Source organism: Botryllus schlosseri, chromosome 4 (assembly GCF_051294905.1).
Source record: "Botryllus schlosseri isolate E-star chromosome 4, Bs_hap1, whole genome shotgun sequence".
NCBI lineage: Eukaryota > Metazoa > Chordata > Ascidiacea > Stolidobranchia > Styelidae > Botryllus > Botryllus schlosseri.
In genome coordinates, this window is record NC_137239.1 from 13,273,820 (window position 1) to 13,301,592 (window position 27,773).

General features: G+C 39.9%; 1 protein-coding gene and 1 long non-coding RNA gene across 2 annotated transcripts in view; both read left to right on the forward strand.

Annotated features, from left to right (window-relative positions):
• The window catches only part of LOC145438169 (uncharacterized), a 373,612-nt gene that overhangs the window by 279,441 nt on the left and 66,398 nt on the right, over nt 1-27,773 (forward strand). The window lies entirely within an intron of this gene.
• On the forward strand, nt 4,222-27,340 carry LOC145438138 (uncharacterized). Its single transcript, XM_080315515.1, has 15 exons — nt 4,222-5,687; nt 7,160-7,285; nt 7,356-7,433; nt 8,764-8,820; nt 11,204-11,342; nt 12,320-12,414; nt 14,417-14,562; nt 14,630-14,750; nt 17,820-17,954; nt 19,218-19,393; nt 22,333-22,437; nt 24,035-24,203; nt 24,273-24,423; nt 24,482-24,595; nt 25,521-27,340. Exons 1-15 carry the CDS (start codon nt 5,655-5,657, stop codon nt 25,604-25,606), a joined length of 1,731 nt encoding a protein of 576 aa, XP_080171641.1. The 5' UTR covers nt 4,222-5,654; the 3' UTR covers nt 25,607-27,340.

Below are 27,773 nucleotides of genomic sequence, written 5' to 3' on the forward strand. Positions count from 1 at the left end.
CTTAAGACAGAAAATGTCGAGCATGTTCATAGGCCGCATTATAGCCTCCCGACTGCATGCGGCGTCGTGGTTACTCTAGTTGTCATTAGTAACAACTAGGTGACATTGATACCCAATTTCGATAAAGCCAAAAAGTGCACACTCACTTCAGAGTTATATGGAAAAATGAACCCAAAACTAGTCATTCACAGAAGCGAAAACGCCAATGTGGAACCGTCACATGCAGGTTAAATGGAAATATATCAGTTACACAAATATATTACTCAAATATCTGTGGTCGCACTGCTGTTCAACTTCTGACTCAAAAGGTACCCGGACTCCAGTGTAACGCGAATTAGCGATTGAAAATAATATTAATAACAATAAACAAATCGCAACGTCCGCTTTCACAGTTGAATCCCTTGATTTCCTCACAACGCATTCGCGGGGCCAACGCCAGATTACGACTGAAAGGGAGCATAGAAATAAGCCAACTTATGTTGTCATTAGTGCCACTATTTTAGCAGTTCAAAATTGTACTCGACTGGTCTATCATCGCATTTTGTCAGTTCCACCCTTGTGCATAAAGTTACTGCTAGAATATAATCCTTTGGATCATCGATGTAAAAAATTATAATGTGTACGTATGCTTGATGATAAAGTATTCATGTGAAAATCAAGGTCAGAGGTAACATTTTGTAATCAGTTGTGGGTCCGGCCCGGGAATGATTTGAAGGTTTGAATACGGCCTGCGACGCAATTTGAGTTTGGCACCCCAGTATAAACAATATAGAATAACTAACGCATTCTGCTACTGAAATAGAACCCTATAGGTAAACTTGTACTACGGTAGGCCTACAATGTGCCAGTATTGGTAAATTTTCATCAGTCACCTTTATTAAATGTAATGAATGCAAAGCAGTCGTATTAAGCCAAAGCAAGAACTTAGCTCCAGTATAGTATTGGTACAGCTAACCCAATTTTTGGTAACTCTGCAGATACTGGCTTCACAAGATCGGCAATATTAATTCGCCTTTGTTACTGGGAACATTGATGAAAATCATAAGTCTAACCGCCAGATCGATATAATTATCAAAAGGAGAATGAATGGGTTATATAATGCTAACTTTCCTACTACATTTTACTAAATCAGGATTGAATGCAATTATATGCATCGCTGAGATATAGCTTATTGGTGAGATAGACACACGAGAAGCGGAAATATGTGAGTTTTTCGATGATAATTATCGGATTATCATCGATCAAGGATAATCCGAGGATTATCATCGAAATCTCACATAACTCCACTTCTACTGGTCGGAATTGAGTCAAATTTGTTTGGCATCGTCTTTGAAGACAGCTCAACAATTTGATGGGGTTGGCAAAACAAATTGAAAATTTTGTTTCCTAATTTTCCCTAATAAATTAAAAATTTTAATTGGATCTGCGGAGTCCTATACTTCTCAGAATTGAACCAAATTTGGTGTGCAGCGTTTTTTAGGGTAACCTGACAATTTAATCAGTGAATGGCTGGAATCCGGGAAAAAAAGTTATTTTTGAACAGCCCTAATGTACATGTAACTTTTACATTCATATCCAATATCAGAATAGTTCGCGATTTTTACTCAACATGACACCAACTGGTTGATCAACAGAAGTTGCTAAATATTTCTCGAAACATCTGCCAGCGAAAAACTCCAGTAATCAAGAATGTGCCTCGTTGGATTTGACCTTTAACAAACACCGGATTAGCGACATCGTGTTGCAGTGTCGTGTTAGCCAGATAGCCTATACATGACTCGAATAACGATGATAAGCATTATCCGTATAACGACGGGTTAATATATGCAGTATATTAGGCATGGTATACAATATGGTTCCCTTATCGGATTTCTTCTAATAATGCTATGGAATGTTTTTCTTACAAATCTCTTGATATTCAACGTAAATATTATGACTTGATGGAAACATCCCGAAACCAAATAGCAATATCAAATGGAATTCCGTTATTTGACTACTGTTCTCTTCTCGCACTTTTGGATATCAGCAAACTGATGTGGAGTATAGCAGTGAAACTTTCGGAAATAAAAATTTCGATGGCAGATCTGGTGACATGCTTCCCTGTTGTACAAGCAGCGGATCAAGCTGTTATGTGGACTATTCATTAAAAATAAAATAGTTTCTAATAGATTATAGACACTAATTATGTCAATAAAATTTAGTGTGACGATCATCTGTGGCACTCACATACCGACACCCTGATTGTGTAATCATACGGTGCTTCTATGCATAGCGAATCACTCATTTCTCTGATTTTAATCCACCGACTTGCAATCTGGTAAATATATATAACACTAGATATAATATAGTATAGACCAGTGCTTTTCAACCTTTTTGAGCTTCATTCGCACTTTTTTTGTAAAATAAATTTCATTCGCACATGCTAACCGAAAATTGTTGTACAAAAAGAAGATGTAAATACAACATTTATTTGCTTAGATGCGCAACAAATTGGCTACTATCTATCTTAAGCTATCAAGTGTCTCATTAAAATGGCTGCTATTTTCGCGCGTTTTGATTTCAACTATTTCACTGGATCCCTTCTCGGCCAAACAAGTAGTTGGGTTTTGTACAAGAACGTGTATTAGTGCTTGGACGGTCATGTCTTAAAATCTGTTCTGCACTCCTACCCAAAATACAACGTATTTTTCACTGGGTTGTAACCAAAGTAACAAGGCTCCGAGTCACAAGTCAATCACACTTTCATAGTTTTGACTCGATTCAAGTCGAGTCATTTTCGATTCAGCACCTAGTCAAGTCCGAGTCCAAGTCATCGAGCAGAGGGTCGAGTCCGAGCCATGGTATATTGACTCGAGTCCGAGTCCAAGTCAGCCTGTTGATTGCTCAGTTTCCATTCAAAGTCTTGTTAAGCTCACTTTTTAACACTGTGTCTCACATTTAAAGTATTCTAATTCCCTCACTTTAGATAGTTTCTGGTCCAATTTTCAACTACCAGTACCAATAGACGAAATCTCAAGGGTAGTTACTTTACAATTCATCGAAATTACAATTAAATGTCGATCTTGGTCTCGAGTCGAGGCTAGAGCCACATGACTTATGGTTCGAGTCATGCGCAATGACTCGAGTCCAACTCCAGTCAATACACGGATTGACTCGAGTCGAGTCGAGTCATTCCATATTTTGAGAAAGTGACTCGAGTCATTACAACCCTGAGTTTTCAGGAGTGAAAAATGCTTGCTGGAAGAAATCGATTTTGAGAGCTGATCAAAAGGGTCTGGGAGGCTCCAGTATGTCGAAAGGGTGGAAAATGATTTCATTTTTAAAATACCACAATTCTATCCAACACAGCTCTACAAAATATATCTGACGCATGCGATTTCAAATTAGGGTGAATTAAATTCATCTGCGTGTCGCATTTGTACTACTGTCTACTCAGATTACATAACAGGGGTGTCAAACTCAAATTACGTCACGGACCGGATTCAAACCTTCCAAATGGTCGCGGGCCGCAAGCTTTGCTTTTCACGTGAATACTTTATTATCAAGCATATATAGTATATTACAATTGTATCACGGATCATAGGGTTTTTATTCTAGCAAGTAGCAACACCTTTATTCGCGAACAATATAATTGACGATGATGATTGGCTGGTTGAATACACGTATGAACACTGAACCGCTGCTAAAGCGGTCGCGGAAACGACGATACAAGTCCACTTATTTTTATGTTCCCTTTGCTTTAGTCGTAATCTGTAAACTGTAAACGCGGACTTTGGAATGATACAGCAGCGGGACCATGCACTGATATTGGAACAATATCTTTGTGTTAATATAATATTATCCTTGTAAACTTCCTATAACGGTCAAGCAATGTCCTTTTCGCTTCTGTGAATAACTACTTTTTGGCATATTATTCCATAAAACTCAACTCAGTGCGCACTTTTTTTCTTTTTCGAAATTGGGTGTCAATGTCGCCGATTTGCTCCTATCGTGGTAACGAGTGTGAAACCAAAACACTATAGTGGGGTGATTATGATGTGGCCTGCGAACATACCCGACATTTGCTGTCTTTAGAGAATACTAAACGGAAGTATTTTATTTAAAAAATCAACATTTGTGATAAATGTGCTGGATTATACCAGCATTATTCAATCTACTCGGAATGGTTTCGCGGGCCGGATAAAATCGTTTGGCGGGCCGTATGCGGCCCACGGACCGTATGTTTGACACCCCTGGTTTACAAGAACGGGACTATTCCGTGGCGACAGCAGAGCATATCCATATCGAACGGCTTGGCCATCCGGCATCGGTCATTATTTGGCCAAGGTTATGTCGACGCTTATGTTTTGACACCGCATTTTATCAGCCGTTTGTTGGCCAAAACGTCCTCATGTGACCCGACGCAGAAGGGGTTGGCCTCGAAATGAATCAGTCTCATAGACCTGAACTCGCTCGTTGCACATCCCTAGTCACTACAGTAGTTCATCCCAACGGTCTTCGACCATGATTCCAGAAGAAAAAAGAACAGTCGGACAAATCTTATGATGAATTCTCATGATAAATCCATATTTTCTGCGTGTGTCGCTTACCCAACATCTTGATCTTGGATTTGTAAAAGCTATCGCAGGAATTTTTCAATGAATTCAACAAATATTACATACATATTAAGAGATAGCTCTGACACCGTGTCGACCACTGGTCCCTACTTTAATAACCCTTTAGGGATAAAATTTGCGTTACAGTAACTTGCAAATGGGTGTCCGTAATGATGGTATTTACTACTATCTTCGTGCCTCGCACTAATCGAACAGTTAATACGAAAGTATGATGATTGTGTAGCGAAAGTAAGCAGCAAATCAATTTAACACAATTTTCCAGTGCATCGCAGGCTCGGACATGCTGGTATACTGTATGTCTGCCACAGCACAAGCTTCCAAACCAGGCTTTTGGTTCGTAATAATTATAGTGCGAAAATATTAATTCACTATGGCTTGTCAGAGCTACGATTAGTGGTGGGTCGTAAGTTAAACAAGTTTTTACTATTGCGTCGCAGCAACAAAAGTTACACCGCCTCTGAATTTCCTATTAGGTTTATTTGAATTATTCCAGGTCAGGAAAATTAACAATTATTATTCACAATTTTCATTCGCACTCATCCGGGATTTTCATTCGCACCATTCGCACCACCTTCGTCATTCGCACTCATCCGGGATTTTCATTCGCACCGTTCGCACCATGTTCGTCATTCGAACTGCAATTTTTTTTCATTCGCACAAGTGCGAACCGTCACACAGGTTGAAAAGCACTGGTATAGACTATAGAGCTTTCGATTTTGAAATGGCATGGTGCAAAAGACCATTTGCAGTTATACGCACCATTTCCAATTATGCATACATACATACATAAATGCAGTTACCACGTAGAATATTCGCATTAACAACTAATATTTAAAATGTTTTCATCACAGTCCCTTTTCTGATTTAAACCGGAATCTCTCTTTCGCAAGTATCCTTTTATCTATTCCTACCAATATAAACAGATTTCGATGATCTATGATATTATTGTGTCACCAATAACTGAAGTGATATTGAGATTGATGATGATCTAAAGAAGCAGAATTCTTAATGCAACGGCTCCATCACTGAACGACTGAGATGGCCCGATCTGGAAGAAAATGCAGAATATCAGTAAGATATTGCTTACTTCATTGCTCTACGTTGCACTCTTGGTCGCCTCAGAAAACATCAAATCGCTTAGCTTCAACAACTCAAGATATGAATATTATATTTACTATCATAGCTCCAGGGCCGTAACAGTACTTCGTCAGCCCTCCCCCAAAACGTTTGTCATGGCCCCCCCTATAAGGTGATAAACATAACTTCTGGAGGGCTTCGCCCCCCAGACGCCCCTCAGGCTTTACGCTGTTTATCGCTACATATCATCTACATGGGGCGTCCCTTTACTGATTCAGCTTCAATTTTGCCTTAACGCGCGAAGCGCAAGAAATTTCTATAATTCATGATTGAATCGGTCTATATGATCGGGAATTACATATGTATTGCTATCAATTTTTATCCTTTCTGCACAAGTAATCTGATTTACCGGGAGAGCTGAGTGAGGTGTGTTTGAAAAAGTAGGACCCCTCAATAATAATTGAACATCTTCCGGTGTATATCCGTTGGCAGGAACGAAACAGCACTTCGTCAGCCCCCCCAAAAAACTTGAGTGTTTGGCTCCCATAGGGTGATAAACCGACCCCCATCTGGCTGTTTGCTTGTGCCACGAAATTATAGCAGTGCTGTTTAGAAAGCCAGCGCGAAGCGCGAAAATTTTCGATAATTCATTATCAAAACTGTCAATAAGATCGGGAATCGCATATATATTGCTATTAATTTCTTGTCCTCTCTGCTCACGTAATCAGATTTACTGGTAGAGCTGAGTGAGGTGTCCTGGAAACGGTAGGGCCCGTAAATATTAGTTAAACATCTTCAGGCGGGCGGACCCGTTGGTATGACTTCGTTACATAATGCTATTTTGAGACCTCCTGTATGCTATATCAAAAAATATAGAGTCGCCAAAACGTACTAAACTAAAAGATCACATGATGTCAAATTGGTATTTCTTCACTGGCATATAATGTTTCCCTGTTGGATGGTATTTGTTTTGTGAGGTTCAGATTGCCAACACAGGAACATTCGGCGCCAGTCATTTAAGCGCCTATGGACAATTAAAGCTATATGTATTTCGTATATATAACGAAGTTTTCGGTCAACGTAAGGTCAGTCCTTTTCGGCCAAGGTTTTCTCGCTGCTGATCGTTCTGGAACACTTGTTGGAGTCGCATGAAACATGACCGAAAAATTTCTATTTCTTGGTGCTTCGTGGCGCGGTAATGGCCAACGCCGATATGCCCATTTATATAAATCTTGCGTTAATTTTCTTGGGGGAAGAGTATCCCATCACCAAGATATTTGGCAACTTGATATCGCACCAAGAGCGAAATTTTTTTTTGAAAAAGTTGCATAAATTTCAAAAATTACTCTATAATTTACGCTAATTCACAACATAATTTTGGACCCCTTCGAGCTCGGGCCCCCCCAATTGGGGGGTTTGGGGTGCGACAGTTACGGTCATGCATAGCTCAAGAAAATTATCTTCAGATCGCAAGAGTCTTCCGCAAGAAGCTATTGAAGAGGACCCTCGAACTCATTGGCGCTGTGGCGATGGTCTATCTTATGTTAGAAATATTAGAAGCACAAACTATGCAAACGCCAAACTCCGGAAGAGTAAGTATGGGAAGTTGATGAAGACCAGATTATGATGAGTCTTTGCACCAATGTGCCTCTCATATTCCAGAATGTTCATGAGCGAGAAGGCGAAAATGATGATGTACCAGTGTCACGACTCGTTAGTCCACCAATAGATGTCAGAAAGGTAATGACAATATCATATTTGACCCGGCTTCCACACCGACTTAAGTTGTAACTCGGCTCATTTTCCTTTGAATATGGGAAATTACTAGATGATGGGCTCCTATAGGTTTTAACCTATATGCAGCATCCTGCCCTCCTTATTAGTTCGATTTACTGAAATTCAAACGCTGTGACAGAGCATAATTCACCATCATTTAAGGCAGTAGTTCTCATTTTTTAGGCAGCCCCCCTTCATGATAGTGCCCTCTCAAATATGAAATTCGGAATGTAGGCTACACAGAGCAATAACTATGAATTGGAAGTGAGTCATTCAGAGCGCGACAAAAATCATTTGACCGCAGTCTCGAGCCCCCCTCATATGCTTTCACGACCCCACTTTGAGAACCACTGATTTAAAGCACTTGTTTCAAAGCGTTTGTATCTCGCAGACCCTATCCACCGATATTTAACTAGAATACAAAAGACATGTGAAATTACTAAACACGATCATCTTTCCCACGTCAGGACCTGACTAAAAATAGGGATTTCTGCGAATCCAAAGCGTACCGTTCCATCTCATTTATTGAACACTCGGTATGATGTTGTCCATGAAATAAATAAATCAAAATACAATAATGTCGTCACTTTCGTTGTGGCAACATTGTGGGAAGTTTAACATATTTTGCACGATCGGCCCGATGTTCAGTCAAAATAAATCATCGCTCTCATTTGTGAGGACATTGCGGTAATTGCATGAATTGGGTATCGTTTTTCGCGATAGATTCGAAATCATCACTAGTGGCCTGATTTTCATGTATTTGCCTTGACTTTGTACCAACTTATAGCAGTACTTTGGTCGACAGAACGTCCCGGGCCGCACGAAAGCCTATCGAGCGCCCCACTTTTAGCTCACCTGATATGGTTTTAGAAATTAAATGGGGTAATTCATTCTAAATAGTAACATTTCAAATAGTATTTTGCATATAATTTTATCCATAAATCACGAAAAAGTAATGGCCTACACATTTGGAAATAGTTTAATACTTAGCAGCTCTACCATTAAAATATGAAAATGTGTCGAGTCCGGTTTTACCGTACCCTGTAAAGAGATTTCCAATCCCGCACTCAGATTCCCCCTAAAAAATATAGATCACCCCCTAGTGTGCAATTCTCCATCTCGACAAAACAATTCATATTCCTCGACATAATATGCCTATTCTAGAAGTCGCTATAAATTTTAGAGTCTTGCCACTACCGACACCCATCTTGTAGCCTACTGTTCGGCGATTCATGTTCGCGCCGCGAGCCAGGAGTTGTGAAACACTGTGTTAGCGGATTGTATATACTTTCAGGCAGAACAAGACGCAAAGGAGGATTCGCATCCCATGCAGCAACATGTGATGGAGATGGTACGTATTTCGACATTTACTTTTGAAAACAGTATTACAAGCGAATAGCCTTTATAATTTATATAATATACAGCGGGGGTCACCAACTCAAAGTGGGTAACGGGCTACTTTGCAACTGACGAGGCGCAGCGGGCCGCAATATTGCAATATCGTAACATAACTTAATTTATCACTTTAACAATGTTGTACGATATTGTATCACTGATTTTGAGCTCGAAGTCGGGCGATAGACCTATTTAGTTATCAAGTTGAATAAACGGGAAAACTAATCGGATATTGTGATGACCACTCGATTTCATTCTGCCATGTGACTCAGACCTGATGCCCTGACCTAAAGCGGGTCGCAGTATGTGACCTGCCGGGCCACATGCGACTCGACCGGCAGGTTGGTGTACCCTGATCTACAGACTGAGAGTTCTGATATACCTAAAAGTTATTGAGCACACCCGCAAATCTTTTTGTTGCGCCTGACTCGATTTCGTGTAATAACACAAATTGGGATCTAGAGTGTAAGGATAAGGAGACGCGAGCTTATCGCCGCTCTTCGGATTATATGGTATTGGTGTTTGCAAAATCAACCTAAAAGACTAAATTTTTACAATATATCTATGAAAAGAAAATGATATATAATACATCAATAACCTTCATGCTATTGCTTGGATCGCATTGGTTTCACCCTCTATATCTTTATATATGTACAATAAAATCCCTGTAGGATGGAACACTGTTTGTGCAATTCGTTCATATGTGTCGTTTTTATTGTGTTTGTGTGGCGATTACATCACAAGTGATTTCATTTGACATCCAATTATTCGATTGCATCCAAGACTTATGTTTATACAGATAACGGCTGGCCGACAATACAAACATACTAACTCTTTCACGGTTTCGTCGCGAATACATATTCCACAGCGCGTCGGTCATGAAGTTCGCATAGGAGAGATATTCTCGCTGCGACTGATGTAGGCCACTTGGACATTCTGCTGTGGTGATGGTAATCGTCCCAAGACAATAAGTAACACAACGTTCAGCAATCTGGTACATTTGTTATTCCCAATTTGAATCAGTGATATTTCGGGGATGCACGACTTTGAGGCGAAATACATCATATTGATATCTCTTCGGCAACACATTGACGTCTGTTTCATCGTGGTTGGGAAACAATCCCCATATTGCATTGATCGGCCTGATTCCAAGCAGCGAGTACCCCGTAATACCTATACTTGTCGGATATGTTTATCTTATATAGCCTATTAGTGGAACGGCCACATGTGTGCTGCGCCTGCTGGGTATAGAGATGATCAAAGCCCTCGCAAAATATCTACTTTACGGTTATCGCACATACTTTGTGACATTAGCCACTACAAATAACGTCATTTTATACGGTATTCGTTACATTTAAGATGTTAAACTGTGTTTAAGAATTGTATAATTCAGTGGCGTAATCAAATACTCATGTTTCCAAGTCTTGTATAGCATGGCATGGGCAATTAATTAGAGAGATATGTAACAAATCATACGTTTTCCAAACTAGAATGGACATCGAAGTCGATAAGAAGCGCCGCATGTATTCTGGATCCGCCCAATAGACGGCATTCTAGCTAGATTAATATTTCTGTTGTTGGTAAATACCTCTTATGTATACACACATGCTTGAATTTACAATTTAAAGAACCTGAAATTAAATGATAATCCTATCGATGCGTATTATTGTTAATTGTTTGTTAACGATGAGGAATGAAATGATCAATGAGAGCTCTATCTTATAAATTAGTGGCGAGATAGCGTAGGAGTATGATACACAGCTGCAACTCGATAACGAACGAGGTATACTCAATAATGCCTACCGAGGTGTTCGAGGTTTATCTAGTCAGGCTCTTCCTCGCCATCTGCTCCGCGTCTTAAAATAAGGTAGAAGTGAGCCGTGCTACATGTTGACAGAAACGAAATCAAAATGAAGAAAATCGGCTTGGTGTAAATGACCGTTGCAGTCGAGAACACCATGAATACCACAAACAACAAAAACTTACAGAGTACACGTGCTTGATAAATACCGGCATATAACGTTTACCGACATGAAGATATGCATACCCTTCGTGATCGTAATTTAAATATTCTATTTAAACTATTTCCATATCAGATTCGAGTCCATGTATATATATTATTTGCAACTCGTCGTTTGTTGCAATCCAGCAACAGGTTATGTGAAATTGTTTGTAGTTCACATGTTGTGGATATTGGCCTAATCGTATATAACTATGGATACTCAACAATTCAACCGTATCGTCAGATACGTTGTACAGTTTTTTTACTTTCCTCTGTCATCCGGTCCTCACTCCGTTGCTATCGAAAAGTAATTATTGTATTTCTCGTGGGGTAACAGAAATCAGAGATTCATGATAAGGCACCACCGGCTGAAATACTGAAAGTCCAGGCAGAGGAACTAAAAGAAAAACCGATGGATGGAAACAAACCTCAGGCAGCTGCGAAGAAGCCTAAGAAACTCACGAAACCGCGAAAAGGTGCGTTCTTCAGTGTAGACCACGGGTTATCGAGAGCGTCTATCAATATAGTTTCATCCTGCTCGCAACAATGCTGATAAATTATTGGGGCTTTATGACATGGTTCCATGGTTCCATGGCATGGTTCCACATCAAGCGCGTTCAGTGCGTATAGTATATTCTAATGGCAGTTATAAGCTACAATGATTATTATGGAAGTACATTGTTCACACTTGGAGAAAAGAGTGTGTATTTCGACCGGTACCACCCTTATACGGTTGTGAGTATACAATTATACACCTATGGCTCACGAAACTCGAACCTACCTTACACTTTTACCGCGGTATAAGTAGAGTACAACATCTTAATCCAAATTATGCATGCAAGTTAGCGCTGAACTTTTTATTCCAAATCTTGCTCGCTTGGCGATTAAATCTTCAGGCTCCCTAACAATCGATGTCAAATTTCATGTCCCTAGAGGTCTAGATTTAAATACGATTAGAAAGAGAAAAGTGCGCATATTTTAGAGAAATAGGCATATCGGCACCGGCGATTACCACGTATTGAACGGGACTATGACTCTAGGAGTCTAGGATAAGAGGTGGGCCTGAAGACATTTTTAAACCGGAAACTGGGCCACAGCTATAAAAAAAAAGTTGGGACAGCTTGACGGCAGGGTGTTTGTATCGGTACGGAGAGCCTTTACCTGAAGCATATCAAGATAACATAGCTTCTGGTGTTCGAATATGTGTCTGTATTTAAAAGACGATGTTCTATATAAACCGTGCAAAATAATTTTTGGATGTGGTGAGCAAGACCACTTGCGTTATAATATCCAACAACCACAATTGCTATAGTCGCGCGTTTACGACCCATAGAGAGATTTTAGTATCAGTGACCGTGTAACTTTTCAACAAGTTAAATATGATCCTGAGCGGGTTGAGAAGACATAATATTCTACAAACCGCATCATATACTTCGTTCACTTTTATTTTTAGAAGCAGTGGGGCCGGCGTTTGATGAGTCGCAATTTAAGGGTAAAGGTAAAATCCCCGATCTCGGAGTAAGGACTGACTTTGCCAACCAAAACATTGTAAGTATCAGATTCGTCAGATTTATCCTGGTATAGGCAGCTTGACGGCAGGGTGTTTGTATCGGTACCGAGAGCCTTTACCTAAAGCATATCAAGATAACATAGCTTCTGGTGTTCGAATATGTGTCTGTATTTAAAAGACGATGTTCGTCGATGTATACTCCCTTCCTCATCAATACAGGAATAATCACAAAATCATGACTCGAACTAATTCTGACCAAAACTGACATATTGTTATTCATGAGAGCGTGTCTTAAGAAAGGATATGTCGAACTGAAAAATGTATCCGCACGAACTTTCCCGTAAAGTTGAAAATGAAAATTACCTTTGGAGAAATTTTATTACTCTTGTGTGCATTAAAACAACTATCCCTTTCCTAGCCTTATCATACGGGCTATCATACACCAGGAGCGCTCAGGCAAGGAGGAATGCTAAGAACATTTACTACTGGAGAATAAACTTACATAGTGGTTAAAAAAGATACCGTATCTACCAGAGATGAGCATGGATTAGGATTGGGATTTTGAAAAACAGGATTTGTCAAATTTTGTCGGATTTATATTGGATTAGGATTAGGATTTGATTTGCTGATTTTCGGATAGATAGATGTACCGTAGCAAATAACGACCAAGTTTTTCTTCCCACCACGACTTTACGTAGTTTGCAAAGTTATTAATTCACCCATTCAGCGCTTTATTTCATTTTTACAGAATTACATAGGCATATAAGATGTAGGCTTTAGTTTTTAAGTGGAATTCCAAGTTTGAAACGGATTAGGATCAGGATTAGGATTTGAATAAACAAAAGTTATGAATTAGGATTTGGATTTGAAGCTTCGGATTTAGATTGAATTAGGACATAGCAATTTCAAATCCGCTCATCTCTGATATCTACCATACAGTAGATTGGAGACATATTAGATTACATATCTGCCATTATGAGGGGTCTGCAACTCAAATATGGTCGTGGGCCACTTCTCCAATTTCGTGAAGGTCCAGGGACGCATAACTTCAATGTCGAGATAACGCACAGTTTAACAACCACGTTTATAAAACTTTACGTCGCTACAACGTTGTGCTCTTTAAACATGGACGATGTGCATAGTTACCACCGTAGAAATATTATTTTATCAGAAAAAGATACAAATGGCACAGAAATATCCGATCATCATTTCCATTATGTTTTGAACTCTTAGCTGCGCACGATAGTCAACCTGACAACAATTTTCAGCGAATAAAGAATCGATATTAAGGTTAGCTGGACACAGTACTTGCTGGAAAACTACCTCATCGTGAATCTTGATCTTATGGGGAAGCCAAAAGTCGTGTTCTAAGCGTCTCGGTCTTGGCAGTGTCTGGGCCATTGCACGCATAGGCAATATATGCCCATTCATAATATCTAATTCGACCTCAATAGAATGCTATTACCATCGCCGAAGCCGTATCAGTTAGTGCAGAATAGTGATGTTTGGCACATGAGAATAGATTGTTTTGAGCAACACCAAAAACATTTTGAAACTGACATCAATTTTCAGAATATCAAAGTTCTTAACTTATCCTTCTTCCGAAATCTCGAATATTGTCGCTGTCCGCAAAATGTGACCTCTCGGGCTGCGTGTTTGTGACCCCTGGCGTATCTGTATACGTGACATGAAAATAATTTGAAGGCACGAATATTTTGAGATGCCAGCATATCTCATATCATTACCTTATCTTATAGTAAACTTGATCCGATCAAGACGATCTATAATATTCAACAAGATTATCTACAGATTTGCGGGGGTATAATTCATTGTAAGAAGTCTGACCGTGTCATATGTAGCATGATTGAGTGGATTATAACACGAGACAGACGACATTCTACCGTAGTTATCTTCACATATGTGATCTCTGGCAAATCCTGTGTTCGATCATCAGCAATGATGGTATATACAATAACTGACATATCTTACCAGACTATAACCACGGCTAGGAAGAGTTACCGACGATTGTTATAATTTCAGCCTGATCCAAAGCTCAAATCTAGCGGGTATATATTACCGATGCTGTACTTCGACATGGGGCCAAACAACCTTTTCCGATTATTCCGTCAAGGCGTGGTTACAGCGTATGAAATGGGACGAACAGCAGTGGTACCTGTGTTTCATAGGTTGAGTCAAGCATATGTCCACTGCTTTCCTCGTTGTAATACATCCATGGGGACTTTTTTATGGCAGGCATCCGAGAATGGGGGACAAAGCCAAAAATCCGTTTGTGCTGCCGATTTTCGACACCAATTACACTGTGGATTTAGTATGGCCTGCGATGGATACGATAGACGTCGGAGCTTTGCGAAAGGTACGTCCTCGGACCATTTTATAACCGACATACATTCAATAGTATTAATTTTCGTGAATGCATTTAAGTTAATGTCAAACCAGGCAAATAAAAGCATACATTTAGTAGCGGATTTGATTAGCATCCCATTGTACCTATCAAAGAGTGTCAACGACTTATGCTATCACGTTATTTTATGTTGCTGTGTGTTGTACGATTCGTAATCAGTAACATATATCATTTATTGCTACCTTGGTTACCAGTAACGAAGTAGGCCTATATCTACTACGTAAAATAACCCCTGTAAAATGGGAACTATATATATAGGCCTACATCCGACGATTACACCTATTCATGTCGCCATTGGTCATTTTGCGTTAGCCGTGAAGACGCGTCCTGAGCTTCCGTAAAGTGACACCTCCGTAAATTTTTAGACTACTCCCAGTACTACTCAACAGTTTATTAGGAAAAACTGGTTACGTTTCACACTTTATGAAGTAGAATCTAGTTTCGCGATATTTTTGCGTCGCTTTTCTGACTGAAATTCTCATAAAAACCGCTTGAAACTGAATATATTCCAAAAATGTCATTTATTAGTAGTGTCTGAATAGTAATTGTTGCGTTAGTCACAAAGATGCACCCTACCGTTATGAAAATATCCAACTCGGATTTACTGCTAAAAGTATGCGAACCATCGACTAAATCTTATTTTCGGAACTTCATACTTGAGCACATTATGGAACTTCACTTTTCTTCTTCTACTTCAAGCCTTTGGTTCATCTGCTTCTATTAAAGTAGAAATTCATAACTTCTATTTCTACTTACTGACGCTTACACACCGACTACTTGTTGAATACTACAATTGATACCTGTGATAAAAATTACCACTGGAGGAAACACACATGTGTACCAAGAGTAGGCTACACAAAACAGTGCCGTGTATACGCTACGAGGAAGTAAAATCATTTGTTTTACTTCATCTGTATGAATGTTGTTTTATCGGAATCATAACTAGTTGGGTCAAGGAAAATATAGTGTTACCATATGTCCTCCTTTTTCAAGAAATCGAAAATGTCCTCCGAGGACGTTTGAATGTCCACATTTTTGGCAATTCGTTGGTGATTGTACAGGTACAGCTAAAAAACGTAAATAATGACGCGAAATCTGGATTTCGACGACAGTGACGGCAAGATGGACTAGAAGAAGGTCTACAATAAACGACTTCACGGTAGAGCTAATTTTTCGGGTCGAGTTGGGATAATGACATTTTTTTAGTCAACCTAATAGAATTTCCTGTAACAATTTACAAATTAGTCGCATTCTCGTCTGCTAACATAACCCCTAACCTGTATAATGTGTCATTTTTTACTGAGCTCATAATATGCTAACCCTATATAAAGACAATACTCTGGTTACACAAAACGGATTAAAAAATGTCTCACCGTATACACCAGGCCTGGGCAATTATTTTTCTCTGCGGGCGAAATGAAAACAGAAAATACGTTGGCGGGCCGAGTCGAAAATTTCAGCTGTGTTCTCCAGCATATTCATGTTATTTCTAAATTGAACGAATTGAAATACACTCTTGATAAATGCTGCTAAGTGGATGTGTTGATATTAGGGAATCAGAAACTGACAGTTTATTAGCAAAAAATAATATTTATTTGCCGTCATATTTCGAAACAATGTTAAAATTGATACATTTTGAACTCTCTTTAAACTCCTATCCGCGTGCTTCTGCCAATACATTGAAATATATTTGGAATACTACAAAGCTTACTGTCTTGATCGCTGCCTTCCGGAAAATGTGCAGAATGGCGAAACAGTCTCGTTGTTGAGCGAAGCTTGCAGTTCTTCTGAAATTCACTCTCGCTTGACCGAGTGTATGTCTTCGTGTGTTTTGTCATAAGGCCGACTTAAATTATACTCCTTAAACACTGTGACCTGTTCGGTACTAACTACTTAAAAGACCGGTTTCCCCCAGACTCCAGTAAACAAATATTTGGTGCTCCAAATTTCTTTGAATTTCCGCTTTCGATTTTCTTTTTATGACATGCCCATTCACCCTTTATGTGTGATGATGACTTACAGTAGTCGCGAGCACTTATTATAGATAAATAACCTACGGATGGATGCGCAACACCCGTCGTCACGCTTGCTTGCTCAGAGTCGATTACTGCTAAGCAATCTGAAAGCAACATTATTGCTACTCCCGTAGCGGACGATACGAGCGGTCAAATTAAATATATTTGATCTTATTTGAAAGCTATTGTTGCACTGATTCCGACAATATACAATAAAATCTGATCACGACAATTGAACCCCCTCGAAATACACCTCAAAGTCTGAAAATCGGCATTGTCCTGAACAATCGCAACCACGCAAGGGTCATTGTTGTGGTCATTGTGCTGCGTCGCTGCGATTGTTTAGAACGATGCCGATTTTAAGACTTTGTAGGCTATTTCGGGAAGGTTTCGTTGCCTTAATGAAATTTTAATGTATATTTTCAGAATCAGCGCGACAGTAGCTTTCAAATAAGATTACCTATATTTCATTTGAGCGCTCGGGTCGTCAGCTATGAGATTAGCAATTATGTTGCTTTCAGATTGCTGAGAAGCAATTCTCACTGAGCAAGCAAGAGTGACGACGGGTGTTGCGTATCTATCCGTAGGTTAATTATCTCTACACTGATTGACTTATTTTACGTATCACGTGACAATTTGAAGCACCGACCGATTGATGCCTAATGTGACAAAGGCAACAAAGAAGGTTTGCTGACTTTTTTGTTACGTCATAATTGGCTAGATTGACATTATTTTTAATCTGGATTACGCATGCGAGGAACGTAGTCTGCGTAATTGCGGCATATTAATGAACAGGATTGAAAGTAAACGCATTTTCGGTTCAGTTTATACAGCCTAAGGTTATAGTCCACGCAGCAGCATTAAAAAGTAGGTTTTATGTTTTGAGTTCCAAGTAACTTATCGTGGGCCGCTCAGAATAGCTACGCGGGCCGCACTTTGCCCAGGTCTGGCACACACGGAGTTCAATGAATATCTGAGGAATCGCATCTGTACGATAAATTTCCAGGTTATCCCTACGTTGGGCATGAGGGATTTTCAAAAGAATTGCAAAAACAATCTTGACGCAATCGTGAAGTGCGGAATATTTGACAAGAAGAGGGACGACGGAATACGCCACTTTCAGAGAGCGGCCGGTCTACGGGTAAATAGCGTATTAACGATGCAATTCATCTCTAGGATCAAGCTAGAATTGCAATCCAAACCATTGCAGTGTCTGAAGTGGAGTGTTAGTGACTCGCAGTTCCAGCTAATTACTCGATGGGTCTACAATAGTGTTGTTTTGATTTATCGAACCCGGTAATTACAATCCGTAAAAATATTTGTTCAGCAATGCGAATATCGTCATGTGACATTTGCATGTTTACGGGTGGCTGTAAACAACGCAAGCGATTACGTGAATCAGTGCATCCTATTGTGGTGACGGATTTGACGTTATTGATTCAATTGATTCCTGGCGAAAGTTGTGCAACTTCTAGCGAAGTGTATTATCGTCTGAAAATCGCAAAACAGTTACGGAAGCGAAATCATAATGCCCAATCATAATCTTAACACTGTGCACTGATGTGGGCTTTCAAACAAGATGACGTCCTATAATTGCAATTCAAAATCATTCGAATCCGTGTTCAAATGCTCATATCGGGTGCTAGCGATCCGTAGAGTCCACCCTAAATTAACTTCCAAAGTTTTTTTTGTAACAGAAGGTAATTACAGACGATGGCGCACCAGTCCTTTATATAGGTCAGTGACAGCAACATAAGGCCGGCGGTCACAGTCATCCACAATTATCCAGTACTTGCTTACTACGTCAAGTTATGGGGACTGTAGGTTATTCTTTAGTTTCTTTTTTCAGACACAAATAATGGTGATTGCTAGTTATTCTTTGGTTATTAGTTTTCTTTGAATCCGACATGCAGCCAGAGTTAAAAGAACCTGTACACAACTTTGATAGACCACAGATGTCTCATTGACTTCAACAGCGTTAATAAATTCATTGAATACTTCTTTCATCTCGATGTTTCAAGCATAAAGTTTACATTGAATACGACCAATCCTTGTAGAGGTGGATAAATATGCCTTTAGCGTATCGATTCAGGAATCCGGCCCGCCAAGTAGGCTACTTCGTTTTCCCATATCCGGCCCGCCGACTGGAGAAGTTGCACGCCCCTGATATAAGTGATAAGCGCCACTAGACTTTTATAATATAATATTATATAATATATATATTAATAATAATGGTAGTAGCAACAAGAGCCATCGCCGTATTGTTGCTTTTCGCGACTATTCAACTGCCCATATGCAAAACATATAGGCCCACCATACCAACATACTGTTCCGTCGTAGAGTGGGTGCGTGAATTAGATGTTTATCAGAGGATTATTCCGACCCTAACACACTTATATTCCAGTTTACGAAAGTCATTGAAATCAAGACGTATGAAGAGTTAGTGCCAAATGACCTCAGTGAAGGAATCATCAAGGTGGACGACTACAAATGCCTCGGAATGGTATATGGAAAAAAATGTTTGCCAAGCCAGGATCGGTGGCTGGCAACCTTTGCCAAGATTGCGAAGGCTTTCAAAAGGTATACTTTCCCTAACTCATTGCTGGCGATTTACTGTTCTCGAGATTAATCGAACTCCGAGTTGGTTCAGATGATCCACTACCAGACGCTTGCTGGTCGTATTGTCCATATATGCGGTTCAATGTATGGTCTCGGAACCGATATTAATGCGCTAGTGTTAACTTCAGCCTAAACTATATATGGACATAACCATCGTTGTCCGAACGAGCTCGACATCCGAATCTCCTCCTAAGTCAGTGGTTCTCAACCTTCTTGTCTTCGCGGATCCCTTTTCGACCGTCACCGACCCCGTGGACCCCCGCAAGTTTTCGTTCAAAATTAGCTCGATTATCGTTCAATCGTGACTAGTCTCGTGCAAATATTAATTGATAAACAGCCACAAACTGTCGTTTCTTGATAATCAAAGCACGCTATACGTAGAAATTGGGCAGACTTTTATAATTTTGAAGGGATTTTTCTAGCTATATTTATTGTCTTGAAAATCCGCGTCTTCGATTTGATATGAAGGAGTGCCGAAAATCCATTTCCACTAAGATATAACGTGGCGATTGTAATATTAACGCGTAATGCTTCCGACGACAGATTCTGGTGTGGGTCTTTTATGAACATATGACGTCCAGCCTATAGTCATTTCTATCTAGCACCTCATATTGCAGTTTTTTATTGGTTGAATATATCACAGAGAAAATGGATTTCGTGGAGAGTTTCAATTCCTTTATTGGGACAGATTCGAAAAAATTACGGGATTTCTGTTTCAAACGACTGTTTACTAATTTGCTGACACTGAGATCACCAAAATGTTTCGCAAGCATTTACAAGTCACCATGTTTGATTTTGCTATCTCCAACATGTCATTTCTCCGAAAACACTAACAAAGCATCTCTAATCAGCAATATGTTTGCGCCAGCAGGCAGTTGAGACAATTAAAATGAGTTTGCACAGTCGGATATTTCATTTCAGGCGACCATTTGAATGATTTGAGTTCTAAAGTTTTATCAATTGCGAAGCGAAATGGCTCATGCTTTTCCTAATTGAAAAATAAATAAAAATAGGTCGTCAATCATTTTACAAATTTAGAGGCTTCGCGGACTGCCTGAAAATGCTTCACGGACCCCCAGGGGTCCTCGGACCCCCGGTTGAGAACCACTGTCCTAAGTGTTAGAGATTTATCGATGCTCATCATTGTTATCCCATAAACGTAAGTGATGTCTCATACAAGTGTGGTGTAAAATTACCACTGATGTCGAAACATCACGAATACCAAAAAACAGCAGCCCGTCGTTGTCATGATAGAAGGAAGCAGCTGTAAACATATTGTTGGTGATATTCAATCTTGCCAATAATAACCTAAATACTTCCACTATAAAATTAAACTATAGCTTCCTTCAATGTATAATGTAGTTCATCATGATATCGGGGAAGGTGTTGATTGCAATGCTTCTATACTTCTATACCGTTGCTTTTTAACCGGATTTCCACGGAGCACTACGGTCCACGAGCCAGTCTCGGAAGCTCCATGGAAGTCGGGACACACACTCAACCCAACCACATCATTTGTGATGATAAGCCCATCTTTGCCCTAATTGGTCGCATGCAATTAGACCCGATCGGTAGTAAAATTGTGACAGTGTTGGCGGCACGTCATATGCAGTGGCGTACGGATGGTAGATTGCCCTTCGTAATTGGAACCGAAACATTCTGAAATGCCGATTCTAACTTTAATAGTTTAAAGCTCATTTGGTATTAGGACGTGGCTCTGACGCTGTTGCGTTTGCACCGAACAATACGATGGAACTTTCCAAGCTGACGCCTCGCCTTTCTGAACGAGTATCTGCATGAAACAGCAGATGTCACAATGATCTTCACTGAATATTCAATGAAATGGCTTTGTTTTGTGCGAAAACTATACGTTAATGGTATGGTTCTTTCGACACTATGTGGATGCATAGTTTATGTTGTGCACCAGTAACCTACAGTAATGTGTCATCAATAAAAATAATCTGCCCAAGACATACGCACAATGTACATTGCGATATACAAGATGTAATGCGATGTAATAAGCAATCGGGAAAGGAGGACACTTCTTCAAAATTGAGGAAAATCATGAAAAATTGGTAATTTTTCCCACTTCGTGGTCGGTTGACTAAATTTTTTTTTTAAAGGTAAACTTTCTTGCTCAGCTCCCAAAATAGTTTTTCTTTCACATTATCAGTTGGTTGACTAAAAAAGGTCAGCTATCCGACTCAACTCCCGAAATACCCGCCGGAGCGTTACTTCAGTGCTTATGTACTGTATATCAGTCGAATTTGCCCTATATTTAAGCAAAATTCTCAAAAAAGAGGACAAAATCTCAAAAGGGGGGACATTTTCCAAAACCCGATAAAGGAGGACGCATGATAACCCTAGATGTAATGAGCAGATAGGGGTAGTCGAACGACCAACCAGTTTGGGTATCCAAAACTGGGATCCACCTCGACCTAGTGCCCGATGTCACAGTCTTCCTCGAGATCTTTCTCCTTATTTAGCAGCTATGTTCTTGCTCTTTACCTTCTTTATCGGGTATTTTTTCACTGGGCTTTTTGTCTCCGTAAGAACGGAGAACAAGGAGCCCAGAATAACCTCAGACCTTGAATCCGGGCCGCCTGCGTAGATGACGCCGACGCTCATCACTAGATGTGTATTGTGCTAGATCTTGCTTTTATGAATTTGGGGATACGCAAAGGCTTGTAGATAAGCGTAAGTGTTCTACGGGTTAGTAGGCCTATACAATAAATGAACCGCCCTATGTCTGAGATAGAAATATCATGTTTGCGAACTGATGACACTTAAATGCAATGCAATTAGATACCTACGGACTAAAAGACATATAATTTCCTACAATAAAGTCAGTAAAAGTGGAGTTACATTGTCCGATACACTGAAACAACAAATTGTTTTAGACCGCAACAGATACGACTATTCGCTCAAGAATTTATGGAGAAAGTAATGGGGAATCGTCCGTTCATGGCGGTTCACTGGCGGTACGAAAGCGATTGGTTGGACATGTGAGTATACATCTCTATGTACCTTATCCACAAGTAGCCTACATTGTCGATAGCGTTAGGCAGCCAGATTCCTTCCATTTATGAACAACAGCAACTTTTAAACATATTGAAAGGAGACGGCTTCATGAGCTGCAGTTTCATCGGAATGAGCGATGAACGAGGTGGGCCTGTAAAATTGACAAGATAATCATAAGAATATGATTATTTTTAATCGCAATGCATACCAAAACAGCAATAATCTTAAACGGAGACTCGAACACTTCCGTTATCTCATTGAGTAAGGATGAATCCAGCGAGCGAGTCCTTATGAATTTCAGCGATGATTTTAAAGTTCATTCTGTGGTTTGGATTAGTTATCCGCAATTACATCTACCGATCCTATATCATCACAGCCTTTAATTATAACCTCGAGGCATAAACCGTGTCGGTTCAGTAGGCGAATAGCACGTGTAACGCAAAAGGTGGACATTAGCCATACGTATCGCATGTGTCGCCATTCTTTATACTGAGATCATGACCTCTGATTGACAGGGAGTAAATATCGCCGGCGATCAAACATCGGTAAAAATCTCGATTTACAGCTAAAACTCATTATACTGAAAACTGAACTCACTGACGGAAATTACATCATTGTAATTGCCTTCTTGTTAAATCAACTGCCGTTTCAGTGGAAGCCCTAGTCTACGTCGTTTGTTAGAGAGTGTATTCAGATGTAGTGCTGGAATTTAAAGGAACTTTAGGTTGAATCCAATCGTATATCGCAGGAACTTTACGAAATTTGTGTAGTTGCTCCACTTCTATTCGGTACCTTATCGTTAGGAAGTTGGGAATTTTGTTACTGATTGCGAATATTTCGTTGTTCGCCGTCTTTGTATAGTAACATGCTAACCTACATGCAATACTTTTCGATGGCTTTGTACTGGACGACGAAGTATACATATTGATAAGTAGACATTTTCGTGATTTGTCCGTTCCAAGTCACACATCATTACTATTATTATTACCTACCTACAACTACATCATCTTCCGAACGCACACTCCCTCTACTGTCACGAGAACCTAATCAAAATCAGTCATTCTTAATAACTCTATCACATGTTCATGATATATGAAGATAACAATAACAACCGTAAAATTAATAAATTGTCCAATTCATTGCTAAGAATCGTTCAATAATTTCAATATCTCTATGCGATGTTGTTGCTGTTTTCCTTACATGGTTGATATTGGTGTTTTGCGGTATTCCTGATGTTATCGACTGTAACGGTCATTTACCCAGGCCGATATTTTATATTCTATTTCCTTATCTGATTACTTGGTAGCACGGTCCACTTATACGCGTTTTAAGACACCGTTTACGCGGATGCTTCCATGGTGCTCGACATGTATATGTCATAAAAGTCATTTACAAGATAACCTTATAGGCCTATGTTGATAAATTTCGTTCCACAGTGTCCAACAACCAAGCATGGCACCATTAGTGAAGGATTACAGAGCCATAAATCTCAACTGTATGGTTACTTGAATAGTCTGGGAACTCGGCCGCTACATCGCATCATTCGACTTCATTATGGAATCATGATCATGCTATTATCAGGTGTAAACCCTCAAGGCCAAAAGGAGCCCGGGAGCGGAACAAAGCAATCTGTAAAATCGTAATGGGGTTAGACTTTGACGAAGACCTCAGATCCAATTTCGTCCAAAGCCTAAAAAACAAGATGGCGGACTACAACCTACAAGTGATCTATTTGGCTAGTCCACCCAACGTACGTACCATCGTGCAACGAGTTAAGCATCGTCCGCCGATGAATAACAATTTCCCAAAATGCGTTCAGAACATCGAGCTGGTGCGGCTCTTGAACGCGAGCTTCCCGGGAAATTTCTTCTACGCTGATGACGTCATGAAATACTCGCAGAAGAAGAACGGCCCGAAATTTCTGGACAACAATTACAAGGCTTCGTTTGTGGAGCAAGAAATATGCTTCAGTAAGTTCATCAATATTTTAATCCCGCCGGGTGTATAAGGTTATTATCAATACTTCAGAATCGACTCTCTATCTCGGAGCTGCGCTTTCCTCGTGGACGCAAACGATTCTTACGGATCGGTTATCTCGCGGAATTAAACGACACGATAGCGTTCTTTCTGTCGTTGGGAATGGTGAGTGATTAGTGCTTCTGATAGTTTGTAGATCCATATATATATATATTTATTTGCACACTATTGTGGAAAAGTGCAATTGTCAAAGATGTTAACTTAGCAGGATTGATAATTTAGAATTGAGTCATTTCATTCGATTAAATGCAAAGAGGAATGAGAGGATAGTGGAATTTATGTGTTAAATGTCTTTATAAGTGGCGACTGAGGATGGGTATATTTATTAGATATTAAATTAAGTATTACTCGTAATAAGAGATGGTCAATATTGAAGTACTTCTAATTCTACCTCCCCTTGAGAAACTATTTTTCGCGCACCGAGATGATATACCTCTGCCACAAAGAGATATTTTTCCAACGATAGTTTATTTCCTCCGAGGAAGCCTTGAATCGCCGTTTGGTGTTATCGGAGCACACTGGACATGTGGCACAAAGTTATACGCGTTAGTGGAATACACATTAATGTGATGTAGACATCGACCCGCATCATTTACACAAAGAGGAATGAAATCGTATTGCGAATGAAATAACAAATTATCTGTCCTAACTGTCGTCGTATTCTTTTTGTTTGCATGCAACAATAATCTTTGAAATTGCGAAACTATCGATACCATGCAGTATGACGTCATGATAAGTGATACTCGAATATACCGAAGCCTAATACTATATTGAGGACCGAATCACTTCATTTTGCCCATCCATCGTTACCATCACCCATGGTGGCCAAGGCTACGCTTGGAGCGCTTTTATATCTGATACAGAGATTTGAAATGATGGATGCGAGCCGAGTCCAGTATGTGGGACAAAAGATTATTGTCTCATACATGGATTCCATTGCTGTCACTAGAATCAGCGGATCAGTATATTATTTACTTATAAGCCAATCATAATTTACACTTCGGTAAACTCGTCATCCCGCCTATTGTAGGTGCACCAGGATTTCCGGAGCTAATATTCCAATTTCCGGAGGGGAACTTCAACTTTGGCGGAATGATCCCCGGGAAGAAAGTGTGAAGTGACAATTGTACGCAGTCGTCGACATTGCACTAAGCTTGAAGGAGGCGGGTTGCGCGGTCTTGGATTTAATTGTAGTAGAATTATTTCAAAACACCATGACAAAGTTGAACAGCGTGTCGTTGCAAATTGCATGTGCCAAAATGTTTTTGTTCATTTATTTATTTATCAAATAGTCGAATTCTATATTAAAATTTTTTTGAAAGAGAACATGCCTGTTTCGAATGTTATCGAACCCGTTGTAATTGTTTAATATTCATGTTGTGTCGATATTTTACTAGGCCAATAATCCTTTTATGATTTGGAGCTCCTAACTGGTAGCAAGATCCACATATACGCTGTAAGAATTTTGTACGACGCTGCCTCAGCGAATCAGATGGCCGCAGGGAGCCTTCATATATACATCAAGTGCTAGGAAGGGGATTCTCGAGACGAACTCGGTCACATTCGAACTCGCGGGCCATTAGCGTTGCAGGACTATACTCTGCACACCACTCGTCATGTGATGGTTGTGAATATTGGGCAAGGTGGGCTGATAATGTGTCTCCGTGTCTCATTTTCCACATGTGCGATTGCTGCTTAAATTTGACCACATAATTCCTATGGTTGACTATGGAGGGATTACCATATTTTCCGATTCGCTTTATTAGTCTTTGATAACAGTAGCACTGTCACAGGAGAAGTCATACGAAGCATATGTTCGTTGGTTTAATCCACACATAACTTCAGCAATCGTAAGTGTCAGGTATTTATAATGTTTTGGACGACTTTCATGCTCTCGCTTTTCCTCCAAAGGTCGCTCTCGTTTTTATGCTCCCGTAACTTGATCTTTACTGCTGACTTTTGGCACGGCTCACCTTCAGTCTGGGCTTTGAAACACTGCTATGGCAGTGATGTCAGCGATGAGGCCACAGATAAATCTCGACACATAGAATATAGGCCGCACCGGAGTTCAAGCCCACTTTCATTGGTGTTAACCAACTGCGCCACTATAGCTTGCCGAGCGTTACATGTGATGCATGAGCAATGTGCATGTGCATGTGCAATTGTGCATGTGATACGGCGGTTTATTAATTTGTAAACGTTAACCAGTGCCGAATAAATACCCCGACATTAGATTTACAGCGTAATCGAGGTATTTCATAACTGTAACAAAGTAACGTTACTACGATGTCTCGATAAGCATGAATTGAAACGGGTCATGTCATTTTATTTATCGCAATCTTTACTTGCGTGTATTGGGCAGCAAATCTCCTCGTTTTTCGTGACATAGACGCAGTTTTTATGATGCGAGCTGTATTGTGCACATATTCAAACAATAAGCTTGGATTATAGTATCCACTTCCTTTTAGCTTCCTGTGAAACATGACTGTTCCTGAAAAAAATTACAGTCAAACTGTGTCGCATATATGTTCAGCTCCTGCTGAAAAGGATATCTGGGAAACCGAACATGATGGGATTGGCGGAATGACCACATTCAAAAAAGCAGTACCCTTCACTTCGACTGCCTTTTATCATAACTAACATAACATAACATATAACATAAGCAAAAAATTCAAAAGAAAATATTCGCTGATGTAACTGCGTCACGGCACTCGTAATTGCGCTTTCGTCAGTGAATTGGTCAATTTCACTTCGCATCCTGGCGCCACATTACCATAAACACTAATCGAGACTGATTAGCAAATTGGTTGTCAATATTGACTGGAATTTGAAATAAATCTCCGTACATGATTTCGCGCGATCATTGATAGGAATTTATGCGAAGGAAGGAGGATTATTTAGTCGCAGTGTTCGGTGATGGACAAGAGGAAGGAGCGTAGGCAGTCGCTGCACTATGGCATACGCATGAAGAGGTTTGAGTCCACTATTATCTACTCATATATATTTATATATATAACCTAATCAGTAACCTATATCCGAAATCAGGAAATATGTGTAATCTGGGCACCAATCATAATGGTATATAACGTTTCCGAATGTATGTATGTATAGGGGGGGGGGGTGCTTCTCGGCTAACTGAGGCCTTTTGCACCATGTCTATTTTGTTCAATAATACAACTATAAGTCTCTAGTGGACAATATAACAAAGTCTAACAGTGATTGTAGCGCGTGAGGACTTTTCAAAAGCGAACTAAGCGAAAGTGGAATATTGTGTCTATGTGCG

Coding starts and splice junctions, on each gene's coding strand:
- LOC145438138 (XM_080315515.1), top strand. CDS start 5,655: ATGGCCCGATCTGGAAGAAAATGCAGAATATCA. Junction 11,343..12,319: donor ACTCACGAAACCGCGAAAAG/GTGCGTTCTTCA, acceptor TTTTATTTTTAG/AAGCAGTGGGGCCGGCGTTT. Junction 22,438..24,034: donor GAAAGCGATTGGTTGGACAT/GTGAGTATACAT, acceptor TGCTATTATCAG/GTGTAAACCCTCAAGGCCAA.